This window comes from Pyrenophora tritici-repentis, chromosome 7 (assembly GCF_003171515.1).
Source record: "Pyrenophora tritici-repentis strain M4 chromosome 7, whole genome shotgun sequence".
In the NCBI taxonomy this organism is placed as follows: domain Eukaryota; kingdom Fungi; phylum Ascomycota; class Dothideomycetes; order Pleosporales; family Pleosporaceae; genus Pyrenophora; species Pyrenophora tritici-repentis.
Genome location: NC_089396.1, coordinates 49,476 through 63,443, shown reverse-complemented (window position 1 = coordinate 63,443; position 13,968 = coordinate 49,476). Strand labels below are relative to the sequence as shown.

The window sequence follows — 13,968 nt, the reverse complement described above, 5'->3', positions numbered from 1 at the left end:
TTCGCTCTGTCGCGACTATGCCTTTCTACTCTCGACACCACTAAAGTTGTTCGCGCCTCGCCTTTCCTAGGCTAAGCCAAAACTACAAACGTTATGCGGCTTCTCCACTATAACGCCCTGGGAAGGCCTGTCTTGACAGATTTCCGCGGCAAAACAATCCCGCCCTACGCTATTCTGTCGCACAGATGGAGCGACTCCGAGATCCTTATCGAAGACATATTGAACGGAACCTACAAGGAGAAGGAAGAAGGCTATCGTAAGCTCGAGTTCTGTGCTAATCAAGCAGCGCAGGACGAGCTGCAGTACTTCTGGATCGACACTTGCTGCATCGACAGATGGGATTTGTGCGAGCGCTCGAAAGCGATTAACTCGATGTTCCAGTGGTACAAGGATGCGATACGATGCTACGTCTTCTTGTCAGACGTATCAGTGTCGATTAAGACAGAGCCGGTCCAACAGAGCGACTGGGAGGCATCATTCCGTGCGAGCGATTGGTTCACTCGGGGGTGGACGCTCCAAGAGCTAATTGTGCCAGTGTTAGTCGATTTCTTCTCGTGTGAAAGACATCACATAGGCGACAGAGCATCGCTTGATCAGCTAATACACAACATCACCGGCATTCCGCTCGCAGCACTACGCAACTCTCCTTTAAACGGGTTTCCTACATCAGAACGGAAGCGATGGGCCGAAAATCGGAGAACAACGGAAGAGGAAGACATAGTATACTGCCTGCTTGGGATTCTTGGTGTCTCTATGCCCACCGCGTATGGCGAAGGACAGGAGAGTGCACAACGCAGACTGCAGGCGGAAGTAGAGGCAGCTGGTGACGCACCATCGATTATCCCGTTTTCACAAAACCCTCGCTTTGTCGGTCGAGAGTCACAGCTTGCCAAGCTAGAAGCGAAGCTCTTCAGCAACGAACAAACCACGACCACGATAGCGATCGTTGGACCTGGCGGAACAGGCAAGTCGCAGCTCGCGCTCGAGGCTGCACACAGAACAAGGCATAACAACAAGAACTGTTCAGTCTTTTGGATGGACGTAAGCGACAAAGACAGTCTCTACCAGTCGTATGCAAGTGTAGCGCAGAAGCTTAGTATCCTAGGGTCGGATGATGACCTGGCGGACATGAAGCAGATCATAGAACGCTGTGTGGTAGAGATTAGTACGCGACACTGCTTGCTCATCTTCGACAACACTGAAGACACTACTCTACAATCTAGTCGTTCGTTCACAACAGGAGCTACAGATTTAGCTGACTGTCTGCCGCAGTCTAAGCTTTGTTCTGTCATCTTTACTACAACAAACAGTAACACAGCTCAAGCGCTTGCTTCACAAAACGTCATAGCGCTGCAAGAGCTAACACCAGACACTGCGCTAAAAATGCTGCAAACCCGCTTAGCAAGGCCACTCGCGAACACTGAGCAGCAAGAAGCTAAGTACTTGCTAAGGAAGTTGCTGTATCTGCCTCTTGCCATCGCACAAGCAGCAGCGTGCATGAATACTAGCGGCATGACAGTACAGAAGTACCGAACACAACTAGACGAGCACGAAGAACTAGCTCTCGAGTATAGCGGTGACTCGTCTGAGGGTATGCTAAGCGGCCCTGGCGTGGCAGATCCCGCCGCTGCTACACTTTTCTTCTCCATGAGCCACGTCCGCCATGATAATGCACTCGCTGCAGATTATCTTTTTCTCGCTGCATGCGTAGATCGAAAAGATATTTCGCTCGAGCTTCTAGAAGCAGCCTCACCGCAAGCAAGAGAAGATGCTATCAAAGTACTTGACAAGTATGCGCTCGTCACTAGGCGACCGGCTGAGTCTGCGCTCGATCTTCATCGACTGGTACACCAAGCCCTGCGCAAGTGGCTACAACTTCGGGGACAGCTTAGACAGTGGACTCAACACACTATCACACAGCTGCTCCGGGTGTTCCCTGACAACGAACACAGTAACAGAAGCAAGTGGAGACGACTGCTTCCGCATGCCCAGTATGCTCTGTCGCACGTTCTAGCGGATGATGACGACGAACAGAGACTGGATCTTGCGTGGAAATGTGCAACGACTTTGTATAGTGACGGACGATACGAGGAAGCTAAGGAGCTGTTTGTGCAAGTGATGGAGACTCGCAAAACGAAGCTAGGAGCGGACCACCCCGACACGCTGACTAGCATGGCCAACCTAGCGTCGACATACAGGAACCAAGGCCGATGGAACGACGCTGAGAAGCTAGAGGTGCAAGTGATGGAGACAAGCAAGACGAGGCTAGGAGCGGACCATCCCGACACGCTGACTAGCATGGCCAACCTAGCGTCGACATACAGGAACCAAGGCCGATGGGACGATGCTGAGAAGCTAGAGATGCAAGTGATGGAGACTCGCAAGACGAAGCTGGGAGCGGACCATCCCGACACACTGTCCAGCATGGCCAACCTTGCCTTCACGCTGCACTCACAAAATCGTAGTAGGGAGGCTTTCGCATTAATGGAAAGATGCTGTCAGCTACGCGAGCAGGTTCTTGGCGAGCAACATCCTGATACGCAGTCGTCTCTTAACACGCTGACTAACTGGCGAGCGGAGTGTAAGCAGATTAATAAGTAAGACAACTTTATCGTATGACTGATAGCTGCACATTGTAAAGTTCATTTAGATGCCACACTATACAGTATAAGGATGACTTAACTATATGCTATGATGCACTGGTGATTCTTGCACACGAAGTGTTCTTCGCATAAAGGAGACTTGTAGAGCGCTGCTCTATGCTTAAATCTACAGCATAGCTTAGCAAAACACCTATCCTGCTTATCCAATTGGTTTAGGTATGGCCATGCAGGTTTCGTTGGTTATTCATCCTCGAACAGCTGGACCATTTCGTCCCTAAGCTCCTCAGACTGTTCAAAGTCCTTAATACGAACACTCTTATTGAGTACGGTGAATATGGCACGCTGGAAGTCGGAAATTAGACTAAGCGTAACACTTTTATACCTAGCGTCTGCATAAGTCGCTGCAAGGTCGACGAGTTCGACGTGCATTTTGGAGACGATTGACTCCAAATTAGTGCTCTATGAGAAGGTTACTGTTCTAATGGTCCTTCTGTGATACATGGATATAGTCGTATTTGTAGGTACGGTAAGTACGCGTGGAGAATTTAGAGACCACCACCTTTCTGCTGGCCTCAACAAAAGCATCCTGCATAAATTGGGATAACTATCCACTTAACTAGTCCACTTATCCAACACATATGAGAAGACGAGTCCTCGTATCACAGTTGAAGAGTAAACCTTCCCCGATGAGAGCCTTGTACTTTTTAGTGCTTGTTGGATTTTCAGATGCGTTGTTCCAGCGGCGAGAGAGTAATGTTACAAATAACATTGCCAGCGAGGCCTGCGTTGGAACAACCACTACGACTTCTACAATTGTCCTGGTTGCAACGGATGCGACAGGTTCGCAATTCCATCTATTCCCCACCAGCCCATCTCTCCGTTTGCCTTTATCCTCATGGGATAACGGAACCAATTCAACCCGAAATTTCTCCGCGCCTACCGAACCTAGCGTTCCTTTCTCCGCGCCTACCAAGCCTAGCGTTCCTTTCTCCGCGCCTACCGAGCCTAGTGTTCCTTTCTCCGCCACGTCGAGTTTGAGAGATAACAACCACGAGACACTAGTGTACAAAGTTCTGTTCATGATGACTGTTTCTATACTCTCTATGGCCCTGATACTCTGAGTGGGCATCTTTAGGTCATAGCAAGACATGGTTTCTATTACTATTCAGCTAGTAAAGGACTGGGACTAGCGTAGCAAGCAACAGTCATTATTCTCTCTACGTATATCTCACTAGTCCTCTTTAATCAGTCACCTATCTTCTCCCTTTATTAATGATTAAAATTCCTTTTCGATTAAGCGTACAGTTGTCTGTGCCACTGGCCTGTCGGGTTGCAGAGAAAAGTGGAGGGAAGAGCCACATAATGAGTTGTAACAGTCGAAGGCCTTAGCCGGAGCTACTCTAGTACAAGTTGGGGATAGCTCAAGTAAGGTCATATATACATGTAGCCCAGCCTAGCTCAGATCGCCAGTTCAACGCAATCCTTTTCTTCACCTCACTTCGTTACAGTTATGTGCTCGGAAGCCTCCAATTAATCACTGTATCTACTCAATATACAGCTGACACGACAAGTTGTTGATCAACATTAGCAAGTAGATTCTGCTAAGTAGGGAACTATGACTACTAAAGAGCAAGAACCGCGGGTGGCAAGAACGTTAGTTACCCTCAGAAAGCCAGACGATTGGATAGTGTACTTGCGCGATTCTACGATACCCCCAAGTTTCAGGACCGAGTTCAACCAACCGGTTGCAGCAGCGGATACAACGACTGACGGAAAATTGTCCTTGAAGCGTACCACGAGTGATTGGACGAGGGCCAAGGCAGTATGGACCTTAGCGGCATCTCCTCCACTCGGCATAATGGAAGAACACCCCGAAGACGCAGAAATCATTCGCAGACTTCAAGTCTTGGCAGAAGAAAGATCGTAAGATGTCATGTCATATAACGGGATGCAGCTGACGTCTATTAGAGGCGTAGGCCAAAATTTCACTCGTGTTGCTGAGGCTTCTAGACGCCTCTATGGTATTATGAGAGACTCGAACCTGTGCCGAGCCAGTCCACCAAATTGAGCTAGAGCTGTATCTATGCAAACAATCTGTTTGAGTGTAGTTATGCTTACAGTAACGTCGATCCCTGTATAGCGAGAAACCCGCCATGCCGAGAAATCAGTTAAATCGCGAATTTAATCCATTCCCATGGCGATGTACATAGGACACCAATCTCATGATAGCATTGAATTCTCCAGAATAGAGTTGTGAGACGGTGAAAGAAGACATGTTGTAGGTCGCCTGTGCGATCTTTGCGATCTTATTAGTCGTTCTCGGCACAGCGGGTTTCTCGCTACACAGGGATGGACGTTAGTGCATGCCTTCTTCTGTGGCGGTTATTAGGAGAAGCAGATCATGTGTGCCATGCGGCGGTAGTCTGGTGCTACTTACTCTAGGATAAACAGCGTCTCTTCCCTTAACTGTATCATAGATACGTCATGAAAACAGACCCTGCCTGCGACCTTATAAGAGGCGAGCACGACAGCACACAGAACACGAACAGAAAGATATACAAAATATGTTGCGGAGCAAAAGATTAACCTTCTGCTTCCTTGAATAGTAGCTATCTTAACCTTTACAAAATATAACTTACTCCGATTACTGCCTCGCGTATGGAGACCAACTAAGGGCAAAGAAGAAGAGGAGATAGGATCATAGATGACAGGATCTAAATTAAAGCATTCGATATTTAGATTTGTGCATAGAAAGTTTAGTTATGATACAATTTTGCTTATATTACAGCAACGGATATAACAATCGTTTTTTAGCGGTAGGTTTGCTGCTTTAGTTCCAAGTCTTTTGTATTGCTTGAACTGTGTCCGTCTTTAAGCTCTCAAGACATTCGATAGAGGATGTGCTCCTGTTTTCAGCCTTTTCTATCATCCAATTTTCTAGCTCTGCTAGTTTTAAGAATAGCAGTCTTTGCACTTCTAGGCTTCCCTCAATTTCGTATATATCGCCCTGATTGTTTCTGATCGTCTGTTCCCCGATATGACTCTTGCCATTGAATAATCTGCCTTGATACCTCTCCTGCCGCTCCGTCTGGCGAGAATGGCTGTTTTCTTTGATAAAATCTCGGAGAGGCTTATCTGGTCTCCAGTCCACAGGCATATTATAATCAGGTAAGCGCAGGCTGGCTATAAGTACTCGAAATTGTAGCGGTGAGTCTTGAAGAATTACGCTAAGTTTGCTCCACACGCTGACACACGCTTATATGTAAACAAGTAGGTAAAGAGAATAAGGAAGAAGTTAGTTATTGATAGAGACTATCGTAGAAAGCGAATATATATCCTCTTGTTACATAATCAATGATGAAACGCGCTACTCCTAAGTAGGTGTAGATGCTAACATTATTTATAGGCGGAAATTCACAAGATGACTCACATTAGAATCAAGCCAACCGACTGTATAGCTTGAAATTTACCTTTGGTTTCAATACCAAGAGTAGTAAGCAAGTGGGTCGCGGCGCTAATCCTTGCCCCTTTGCAGAAGCTTGAAAATGTCTGTAGTACGATATGTACAGTATCGGCTGGGTTGGCCGACTATCTTTTTTAGCCAATATGAGGAGCCTTTTATACACCCCGCAATTTTCTGCGCGCTTTTTTAGTACTTATTCAGCTGCGCTCGCCCTTTTCTAGTCTCTGTTATCGCTGCGGAACTGTCGCCCCGCTCGTTATGCGCTCTTTACTCCTGGCATGTACAGTTATAGCCTCACAAGGATACTATTTCTAACACAGATTAGAGATGCACCGATGAAGAACCACTTCTAGCTTATGCGTGGGCTAGGATGAGGGAATCGGAAGAAGACGTAGGTTAACATCACTAATATGAAACCTGCTGATTCCAGACAGTTTGTGTACACAGGCAAAGCTTTTCTGTCTCTTCTTGCATCTGTAGAGGGTGAGTGTCTCGGCTCCATCCAAACAAAGCTCCTACCACACAAGCTGTCGTTCGACGGTTCCAATAGTCTTTCGATTGTAGACACTGGCCTTCGACCATGCAGCACTCACCTGGACATGCGCAACTACAGATCTCATCGCGAGAGTGTGGCAGTGCAGTCATCGACATCGAATATTTACGATTTGCGTGACCGTCCTGCGACCAGCCATTTAGCTCATCATGGATCTACGTTACGAGAAGTCCAAGGGGAGACGCGCGAACCCATGGCAAGCTCGGATTCGAGAGCGGGAGACTTTTTGGAGGCTTCCGAGAAAGCGATTCCGCAAGCGATCGACACTATGGACAATAGATCTTCACTCATGTCATTTCAGACAAGATTCGGTTCCTTGTCACCCTCTCTGTTCTCTTCAGAACGGCATGAAAGTCCAGTAATGAAAACGAAATTCACAGTGCCGGAGGAAGCAACAGTCACGCATTGGGTTCATTCTTATGCTCAGTTATGCAATCTCTACGGGGAAAATTTTGATAGACTAAAGGGCAGACTCCGCAACAATCAATCGGATCGGCATGATTGATTCCTATCTAGGTTAAAGGCTGCCTAATGAAGTAATTCTTTAACCTATATAGGAATCAATCATGTCAATCGATTGATTGTTGCGGAGTCTGCTAAAGGGTATTGCCGAGATTGGCGATAAATCTTTCCGAAAGGATGCAAAAGAATTCATAGATCTTTTCTGCTGTAGGTGGAGTTTAGAAAATCCCTGGTCTCGTCTTTCAGAAGAGAATCCAACTTCCAAAGGCTCGTTGACGGAGAGAATACTCAAGAGTCTCTATTGTGCGGAGAAGATCGAATTCGAGTCTGCCATTGATCCTGCAAAGCTTAGAATGGCGAGAATCCTTCTCTACCACCACTATAAGCAGAAGTGCATCGATTTGAGTAAAGACCCAAGGATATCAAGCTACCTTTCTCAGGGTACAGGTATAGCTAGCGTGGCCAATGATATGATCTTAGAGGAAATATACGGTTGCCATAATCAAAGCACTAGCGAAGAGGCGAAACGAAAGCGAGTAAGTAGGTTTACATGGCATAAAAGAGTTGGAAAGAGGTGGTCTTTTGTCGCTTCTCATCTCGGGGTTGGGATCATTCTAACTTGTAGTCATGAACTAGCAACTCATGTGTAAGATACACTTTTCATGCTATTTAACCCGCTAACGAAGCCTCTAGTACTAGTCCTAAGTTATTATCGGATAAGGGCTTAGAGATTCTTGTGACGTACTTGTTTTACGGATACCCGGAAGGCGTCCGAATCAGTCGACTAGTAGATCCTCTAGTCGTATCAGTACTGAAGGGGGTTGTCCTGTACCCTCATTTGATGGTAGCTACTACAGCGAGTGAAGTCAATAAATATAAACAAGAGGATGAGAGGTTTCACCTTCAGCTCCAGCACGACTGGCAGCCATTAGACATGGGACGTTTTGTTCCAGTAATTTCCTTTTAAGCACCCAGATAGGTTAACAAAGTAGCTGGCTGGCCTAATTTCTGCGGGGTTTACAGAAGTCAGACACTATCAAACCTGATATTAATCATCAATGTCACCTGACTGGCTAGCTTGATTTCTGAGGTGTTTATTGAAGTCAGACACTATCAGACCTATAACTAACCTAACGTTATTGCGAGGATTATGTTGATCTGAATATAGATCGCGGCTTCTAGAGTGTTTTTAGGACTAGAGTATTTTTAGAAGCAGCAGATTTACAGAAGCAGGGCGTTTCTAGGAGCAGAGCGTTTTCAGGAGCGCAGTGTTTCTAGGAGTAGAGTGTTTTTAGGAGCAGTAGGTTTCTAGGAGCAGAGCGTTTCTGAAAATGCCCTGCTCCCGTAAACGCCCTGCTCCTAAAAACACTCTACTCCTAGAAACCTACTGCTACTGAAAATCTACTGCTCCTAGAAACCTACTGCTACTGAAAACCCTCTGCTCCTAAAAACCTACTGCTCCTAGAAACCTACTGCTCCTAGAAACGCTCTGCTCCTAGAAACCTACTGCTCCTAGAAACCTACTGCTCCTAGAAACCTACTGCTCCTAGAAACCTACTGCTCCTAGAAACCTACTGCTCCTAGAAACCTACTGCTCCTAGAAACGCTCTGCTCCTAGAAGCGCTCTGCTCGAAACCTACTGCTGCTCCTACTGCTTCTAGCAGACTTGTCAATAATCAAGCCGATTAAGCCTTGATTGATTGGCTTGTTTACAGTTTGCGTACACCAACGACTCATTCTCGCGATTCCAATAGAACTATCCGTATATAGCATCCATCACAGTTGTCAACAATCAATTCAATCCGAAGCTTAATACCAGCCGCTAACCCTACAAGGTAAGAGTTAAACCTATATAAACAGTTGCTAGCCCTAAATAGGAAGTCAATCAATTCAATCTGAGATCACTAAGCCACACTTAATTGATTGTTGACAAGTCTGGCATCCATCTCAACATCAGTCAGAGTTGCTGTGGCAATACTACTACCCTGATCAAAACCAGCCCTATACCACTGCCGTAAGCACTGTATAGCAGCTAGTAACTGAGGTGAGATCTGCTGCCGTCGGCTCAAGGAGGTCGCCAAGCTCGCTGAACATGCGCCTGCACTCGCAGCTAAGAGCAGGTATCGCCACCAGTAGCAGACGTTTGGAGAGTCGAATAGGCAGTATAGCAACGATAGAGGCAGGTGCACCAATCACTAGAGCTTTAGGAAGTAGCCTTCTGCAACTCTCCTGCAATATCATTCTATCTACCTATGCTTAACAGCCAGATCGGCTTGATCGAAATCCATTATGTGTATCCTACAAAATACGATAAAACTCATCGTGTACTTCGACTCGTAGCCACTCTTTAGAAAGATCGGCGTCGCTGCTCTCGTCCTCTTGCCTATAGGAGCTAACAAAGTTTAAAGATGCTGCTGTTGGCCATAAGGGCTGCGAAACTCCTTGAATTATTGAGAAAACGAAGGGGTCAAGTTCCCGGCTTAGCTGACTTCCCCTAGGATATACATTGGTTATGTATGTAAGGAGAGCTGGGAACCTTTGTTCAGGAAAGTTGCGGTCATTACTAGGTATGTCAGAAAAAGATATATTAAGACTCATAGGAATCATACATTTTAGCCTCTAATTTAGGGCTGCAGGTTAAGAAGATACCAAGGCCAAAGTGTGATGCTACAATAGACCACCTTCTGCCGATCACCTTGTGTTTTCGAAAGCTCTCTCGCAGCTGATATTCTGTTCGTGTGAGGACATCCTCCCCGGAAGCCTTACCAAGCCCGTCGATGAATTTGTCTGTAGCAATAGTGGCTGCATCCTGGCCACGGGAAAGAGGTCTATATCTCTCTAAATTATTCTGTATATTGATGCAGAGTTCCTCGAAATCGTGGTAAAGTAAGATCCTCGAGAATCGATATTTGACACGATCTATATCCGAACGACGCCCGAATGCTTCAGCGTGGTAATAATGCCTAAACATGCTTTGCATTATGGAATCGTCGCCAGCGAAGCTATTTGGGCCGGGGCGATAGCCGAGGTCTGTCTGGCTCCATCTGCGGCAAAACGATCTCAAGAACGTCACCACGTCTTCCCGAAGAAAGTTGTCGCCAAGCTTAATAATGCTTGCTTTGTGATCCTGGACGTTAGGGTGAAGATAACCTAGTCGCTGCTCCGCTAATACGCTAGGGGCAGAGGTGGATGGTGACGGCGATGTCGAAGCAGAACTTATGTAAGAAGGTAAAAGGAACGGGTTTGAAACGCTCATAGAAGCGTCTGCTTGGCCATCTAAGTCATGGGCTACAGAAATGTCCAGTGTTTCATCTCTGTATATAGAGCTTGAAAATGCTGTAGCGCTAGTTAGTACATCAACATTGTGCGCTTATATAATCATACTTTGTCCTAATTTATGTCCATTTTGAGCGTTGCTGGATATGCGGCAAGGTGAAATACAACTATAGTAGGTGCTGCATGACCGGGCGTCGTCAGCAGGGTCTGGTTGAAACAGGTATCCATGAGGCATTGCAGTATCTCGAGTCTCCGCTATATTGTCCATGTTATGGTTTGATGCCGTTGTTGGGTCGCAAGCTATAGGCATTATGTTTAGCCCTTCGCTCGAACTGATAGACACTGGAAGCGTTGCATTATTGAAGGCGCTGCAGCGTTCTATTAGTGCCTCGCCGGTGTTCTCAACACGATGGTCCGTCATCACAGTATCGACACTGGCAGACCTATGGAATAAGGGGTGTTCTTCAAATGCAGTGTCCGTTTCTAGTTGGGAGCTGCCGGTAGGAAGGAAAGTAGCGGACGGTTGGATATCAACCATGGCTAGATGCGATGGGCTCTCACACTGTGCAGCTTGTGTAGAGAAATTCGAGCCGCGATCAAAAGACAGCCTGTGTGGTAGGAGCTTTGGCCGCACATATTCTAGATACTCGGGCTCTGCCCTTGCAAGTAAGGACAGAAAAGCTTTCGCTGTCGAGATAAACTGCCAAGAGTTAGCAGAATCTTGGTAGGACTAGTCATCGTGCCTCTTCTTCTCTCATTCCAGCCTGGATCTGATCTAGAAGTGGCCCATCGTGATTTATCTCCTGTTGCATGTTAGAAATAGTATTACTATTACTACTAAACTTACAAGATGTATGAAGCGCATGGCGTTTTAGAGAAGCAGATTTCGCATTTGTGGCATGAACACAACATGACAACTCTTAACTTCTTATATAGATTAGTGCAGTCACTAGCGTATGCGGCATCATCCCTGCACACGGCTGCAAACACAGGCAGAAAATTGCGGGGTGTAAGGACGAAAAACTGTCGTGAGCTGGAACTGATCCTTGTCTCACAGACGTAGATGGAGCGTTACAGTTACTGTAAGGAAAAAGTATCGTTAATGTTCCAGGATAGCGAGCTCGTGCAGCGCAGAGGTGGTGGGTTGAGTCAGCTTTGAAGAATTGTAGCGCCGGTGTTTTTGACACTAGCCTCCTACTAAAGGTTGACAGTGCGCTCCAAGCCGACCAATATGGCAGTCTAGATGGCGAAGGCATCTCGATTAGTAGCGACTCCAGGTTGCGCATCTTCGAGGTGGGCAATATGCTCATAGTCTGAGAGGATGCTTAGGGTCGTTCGATGTTGCTCTTGAGGCTTTAGTTGGTGTCGTCTAGCTGCTCTTCATATTCTTGTGCGTGCCGCTTGATGCCATATATTAAGCATGTGCTATCTGTAGTGATTACTGGCAGTAAACTCTCTTCTAACCAGTGTCCTCAAATACCCTACTCTAGAAAATGGCTAGCATGTGACCGTCACCAGCATTTCGTCAAATGTAGCTGATGGATTGTGAGGGGCAAAGGTCTCTTCTAAACGCCCTACTCTGAAAAAAGGCTAGCGTAACTAACACGAGCACTTCTAACTTAAGTGCTTTCCATTGCCATTCATCACTCAAGCTACTTTACAGTACCTCATTATAAATGTCCTCCTCATCGTCCTGAAGCTTTTTTGGAGACCCATTGACTGGCGACCCAAACGTAGTCAGGATTGCCAGTTGACCGCCAGTCTGTCCCATCCCAGCGCATGCCAGCTGGCTTGTGGTTCCACGCATTATTGACCCAGACATAGTCAGGATTTCCAGTTGAACGCCAGTCTGTCCCGTCCCACTTCGTGCCAGAAGGCGCACTACCCGAGGCCTGCGGTGCCATCTTCTCTATTTCGTGCACTACTTTGTCCTCCACATAGATTTGAATCTGTGTCCCGATGATGGCATCAGTTTCGATATTTAAATGACCGCGTGATCGAGGGAGCCACGACTGGGGAGTAGGAGCATTGCTAGAAGCTGGATTACACGCCGGCTGCGAGTGAGGAGGATTAAAACATGTTGGTGGTTCGAATTCTTTCAGTTTCGCTTCTGCATATGTTTTGGGTACAACGAGCAGTCCAGGAGACATTGAATTGCTCTACAAACACAATAGCTCCTCATTCACTAAACACCGTGGAGCAGTTGCTGCTAAGATCCGAATTCGTCTTTCTCCCCAAATTACGGAGATATCTTTATTGCTCGTGGTTGTCAGCAAAGAAGATGACCATAAACTATCAGTTAACGATTGCTGGGCCCGGTAGAGAGATAGTAGTCTGAACGGCGATTCGCCAGATGCCCGTTTACTCAGGTCGCTTACTAAGCCACAGGAACAAACAACAGCGCAGCTAGAACCTTCGATTACGTCAGAGAAACGGAAAGTAAACAACAATAAAGGCTCGGCAGATCAGCACATGGACGACAAGGGACACAGAGAGCCTCAGTTCGAATGCGAGACCTGCGACAAGCGATTCAACACCCAGCACGCGGCAGACCAACACATGGACGACAAGGGACACAGAGAGCCTCAGTTCGAATGCGAGACCTGCGACAAGCGATTCAACACCCAGCACGCGGCAGACCAACACATGGACGACAAGGGACACAGAGAGCCTCAGTTCAAATGCGAGACCTGCGACAAGCGATTCAATACCCAGCACGCGGCAGACCAGCACATGGACGACAAGGGACACAGAGAGCCTCAGTTCAAATGCGAGACCTGTGACAAGCGATTCAATACCCAGCACGCGGCAGACCAGCACATGGACGACAAGGGACACAGAGAGCCTCAGTTCAAATGCGAGACCTGCGACAAGCGATTCAATACCCAGCACGCGGCAGACCAGCACATGGACGATAAGGGACACAGAGAGTCTTAGTTCGAATGCGAGACCTGTGATAAGAAATTCCACGCCCAGCTGTCTGTCAATCAGCACATGGATGCTCTAAATCACCACATGCAACACCACTGGCCACGATCCTAGCCAATCATTGCAGAATGAGAACGCCTTAAAGATAATAATTATGCGTGTAGTTAGCACTCCAATACTAAGTTCTTGTTCTCCACTACCATATTTTCGCCACTAGTGCTCTCCATGATTCTGGTATCCTCTTATCGTCCTCAACCCGCGCTTTGCTCATTCGCACTACTCTAGCCTTTAAGTTACTTGGTATTCTTGCCTTGATGATTCTGCCGTGTGAGATGCGGGTATAGATTGGTGGGAAGCTACATTGATGAGCTAGACTGTTGCGGTTTGTGAGGCAAGGGTATTGCGCATGTCACGTGCGTTGTCCTGGCGCTCCTCCCTCCCCTCCATGAGCACCTTCTCCCCTCACCAGCATCAGAGATACGTCATGTAAATAGACCCTGATTATGGCTACATATAAGGTGGCCATGACAGCACAAGAACAACAAAACACAATATACTCTGATGACTGCCTCGCGCGGTTACACTTTAATTGACTGCATTGTACTGCAACATAGACTCATTTGAGGATAAGCAAAGATACATGGGGATCGCTAGGTGTTGCACGCTAGCAGGGCTATCCCTAC

At 47.0% G+C, this 13,968-nt stretch overlaps 4 protein-coding genes across 4 annotated transcripts; 2 read left to right on the top strand and 2 right to left on the bottom strand.

Annotated features, from left to right (window-relative positions):
- Positions 1-93: 93 nt before the first annotated feature.
- On the top strand, positions 94-2,601 carry PtrM4_124150 (CDC6, Cdc6-related protein, AAA superfamily ATPase; the record flags this gene model as incomplete). The annotated part of the gene is made up of 1 exon (XM_001939556.2): positions 94-2,601. The coding sequence occupies one exon, from the start codon at positions 94-96 to the stop codon at positions 2,599-2,601; it is 2,508 nt and encodes an 835-aa protein (XP_001939591.2).
- Positions 2,602-2,843: 242 nt separating this feature from the next.
- PtrM4_124140 (uncharacterized protein) lies at positions 2,844-3,032 on the bottom strand (the record flags this gene model as incomplete). The annotated part of the gene is made up of 1 exon (XM_066108634.1): positions 2,844-3,032. The coding sequence occupies one exon, from the start codon at positions 3,030-3,032 to the stop codon at positions 2,844-2,846; it is 189 nt and encodes a 62-aa protein (XP_065960626.1).
- Positions 3,033-12,042: 9,010 nt separating this feature from the next.
- On the bottom strand, positions 12,043-12,507 carry PtrM4_124130 (uncharacterized protein; the record flags this gene model as incomplete). The annotated part of the gene is made up of 1 exon (XM_001939553.1): positions 12,043-12,507. One exon carries the CDS (start codon positions 12,505-12,507, stop codon positions 12,043-12,045), a length of 465 nt encoding a protein of 154 aa, XP_001939588.1.
- Positions 12,508-12,829: 322 nt separating this feature from the next.
- On the top strand, positions 12,830-13,294 carry PtrM4_124120 (SerH multi-domain protein; the record flags this gene model as incomplete). The annotated part of the gene is made up of 1 exon (XM_001939552.2): positions 12,830-13,294. The coding sequence occupies one exon, from the start codon at positions 12,830-12,832 to the stop codon at positions 13,292-13,294; it is 465 nt and encodes a 154-aa protein (XP_001939587.2).
- Between the last annotated feature and the right edge of the window lie 674 nt (positions 13,295-13,968).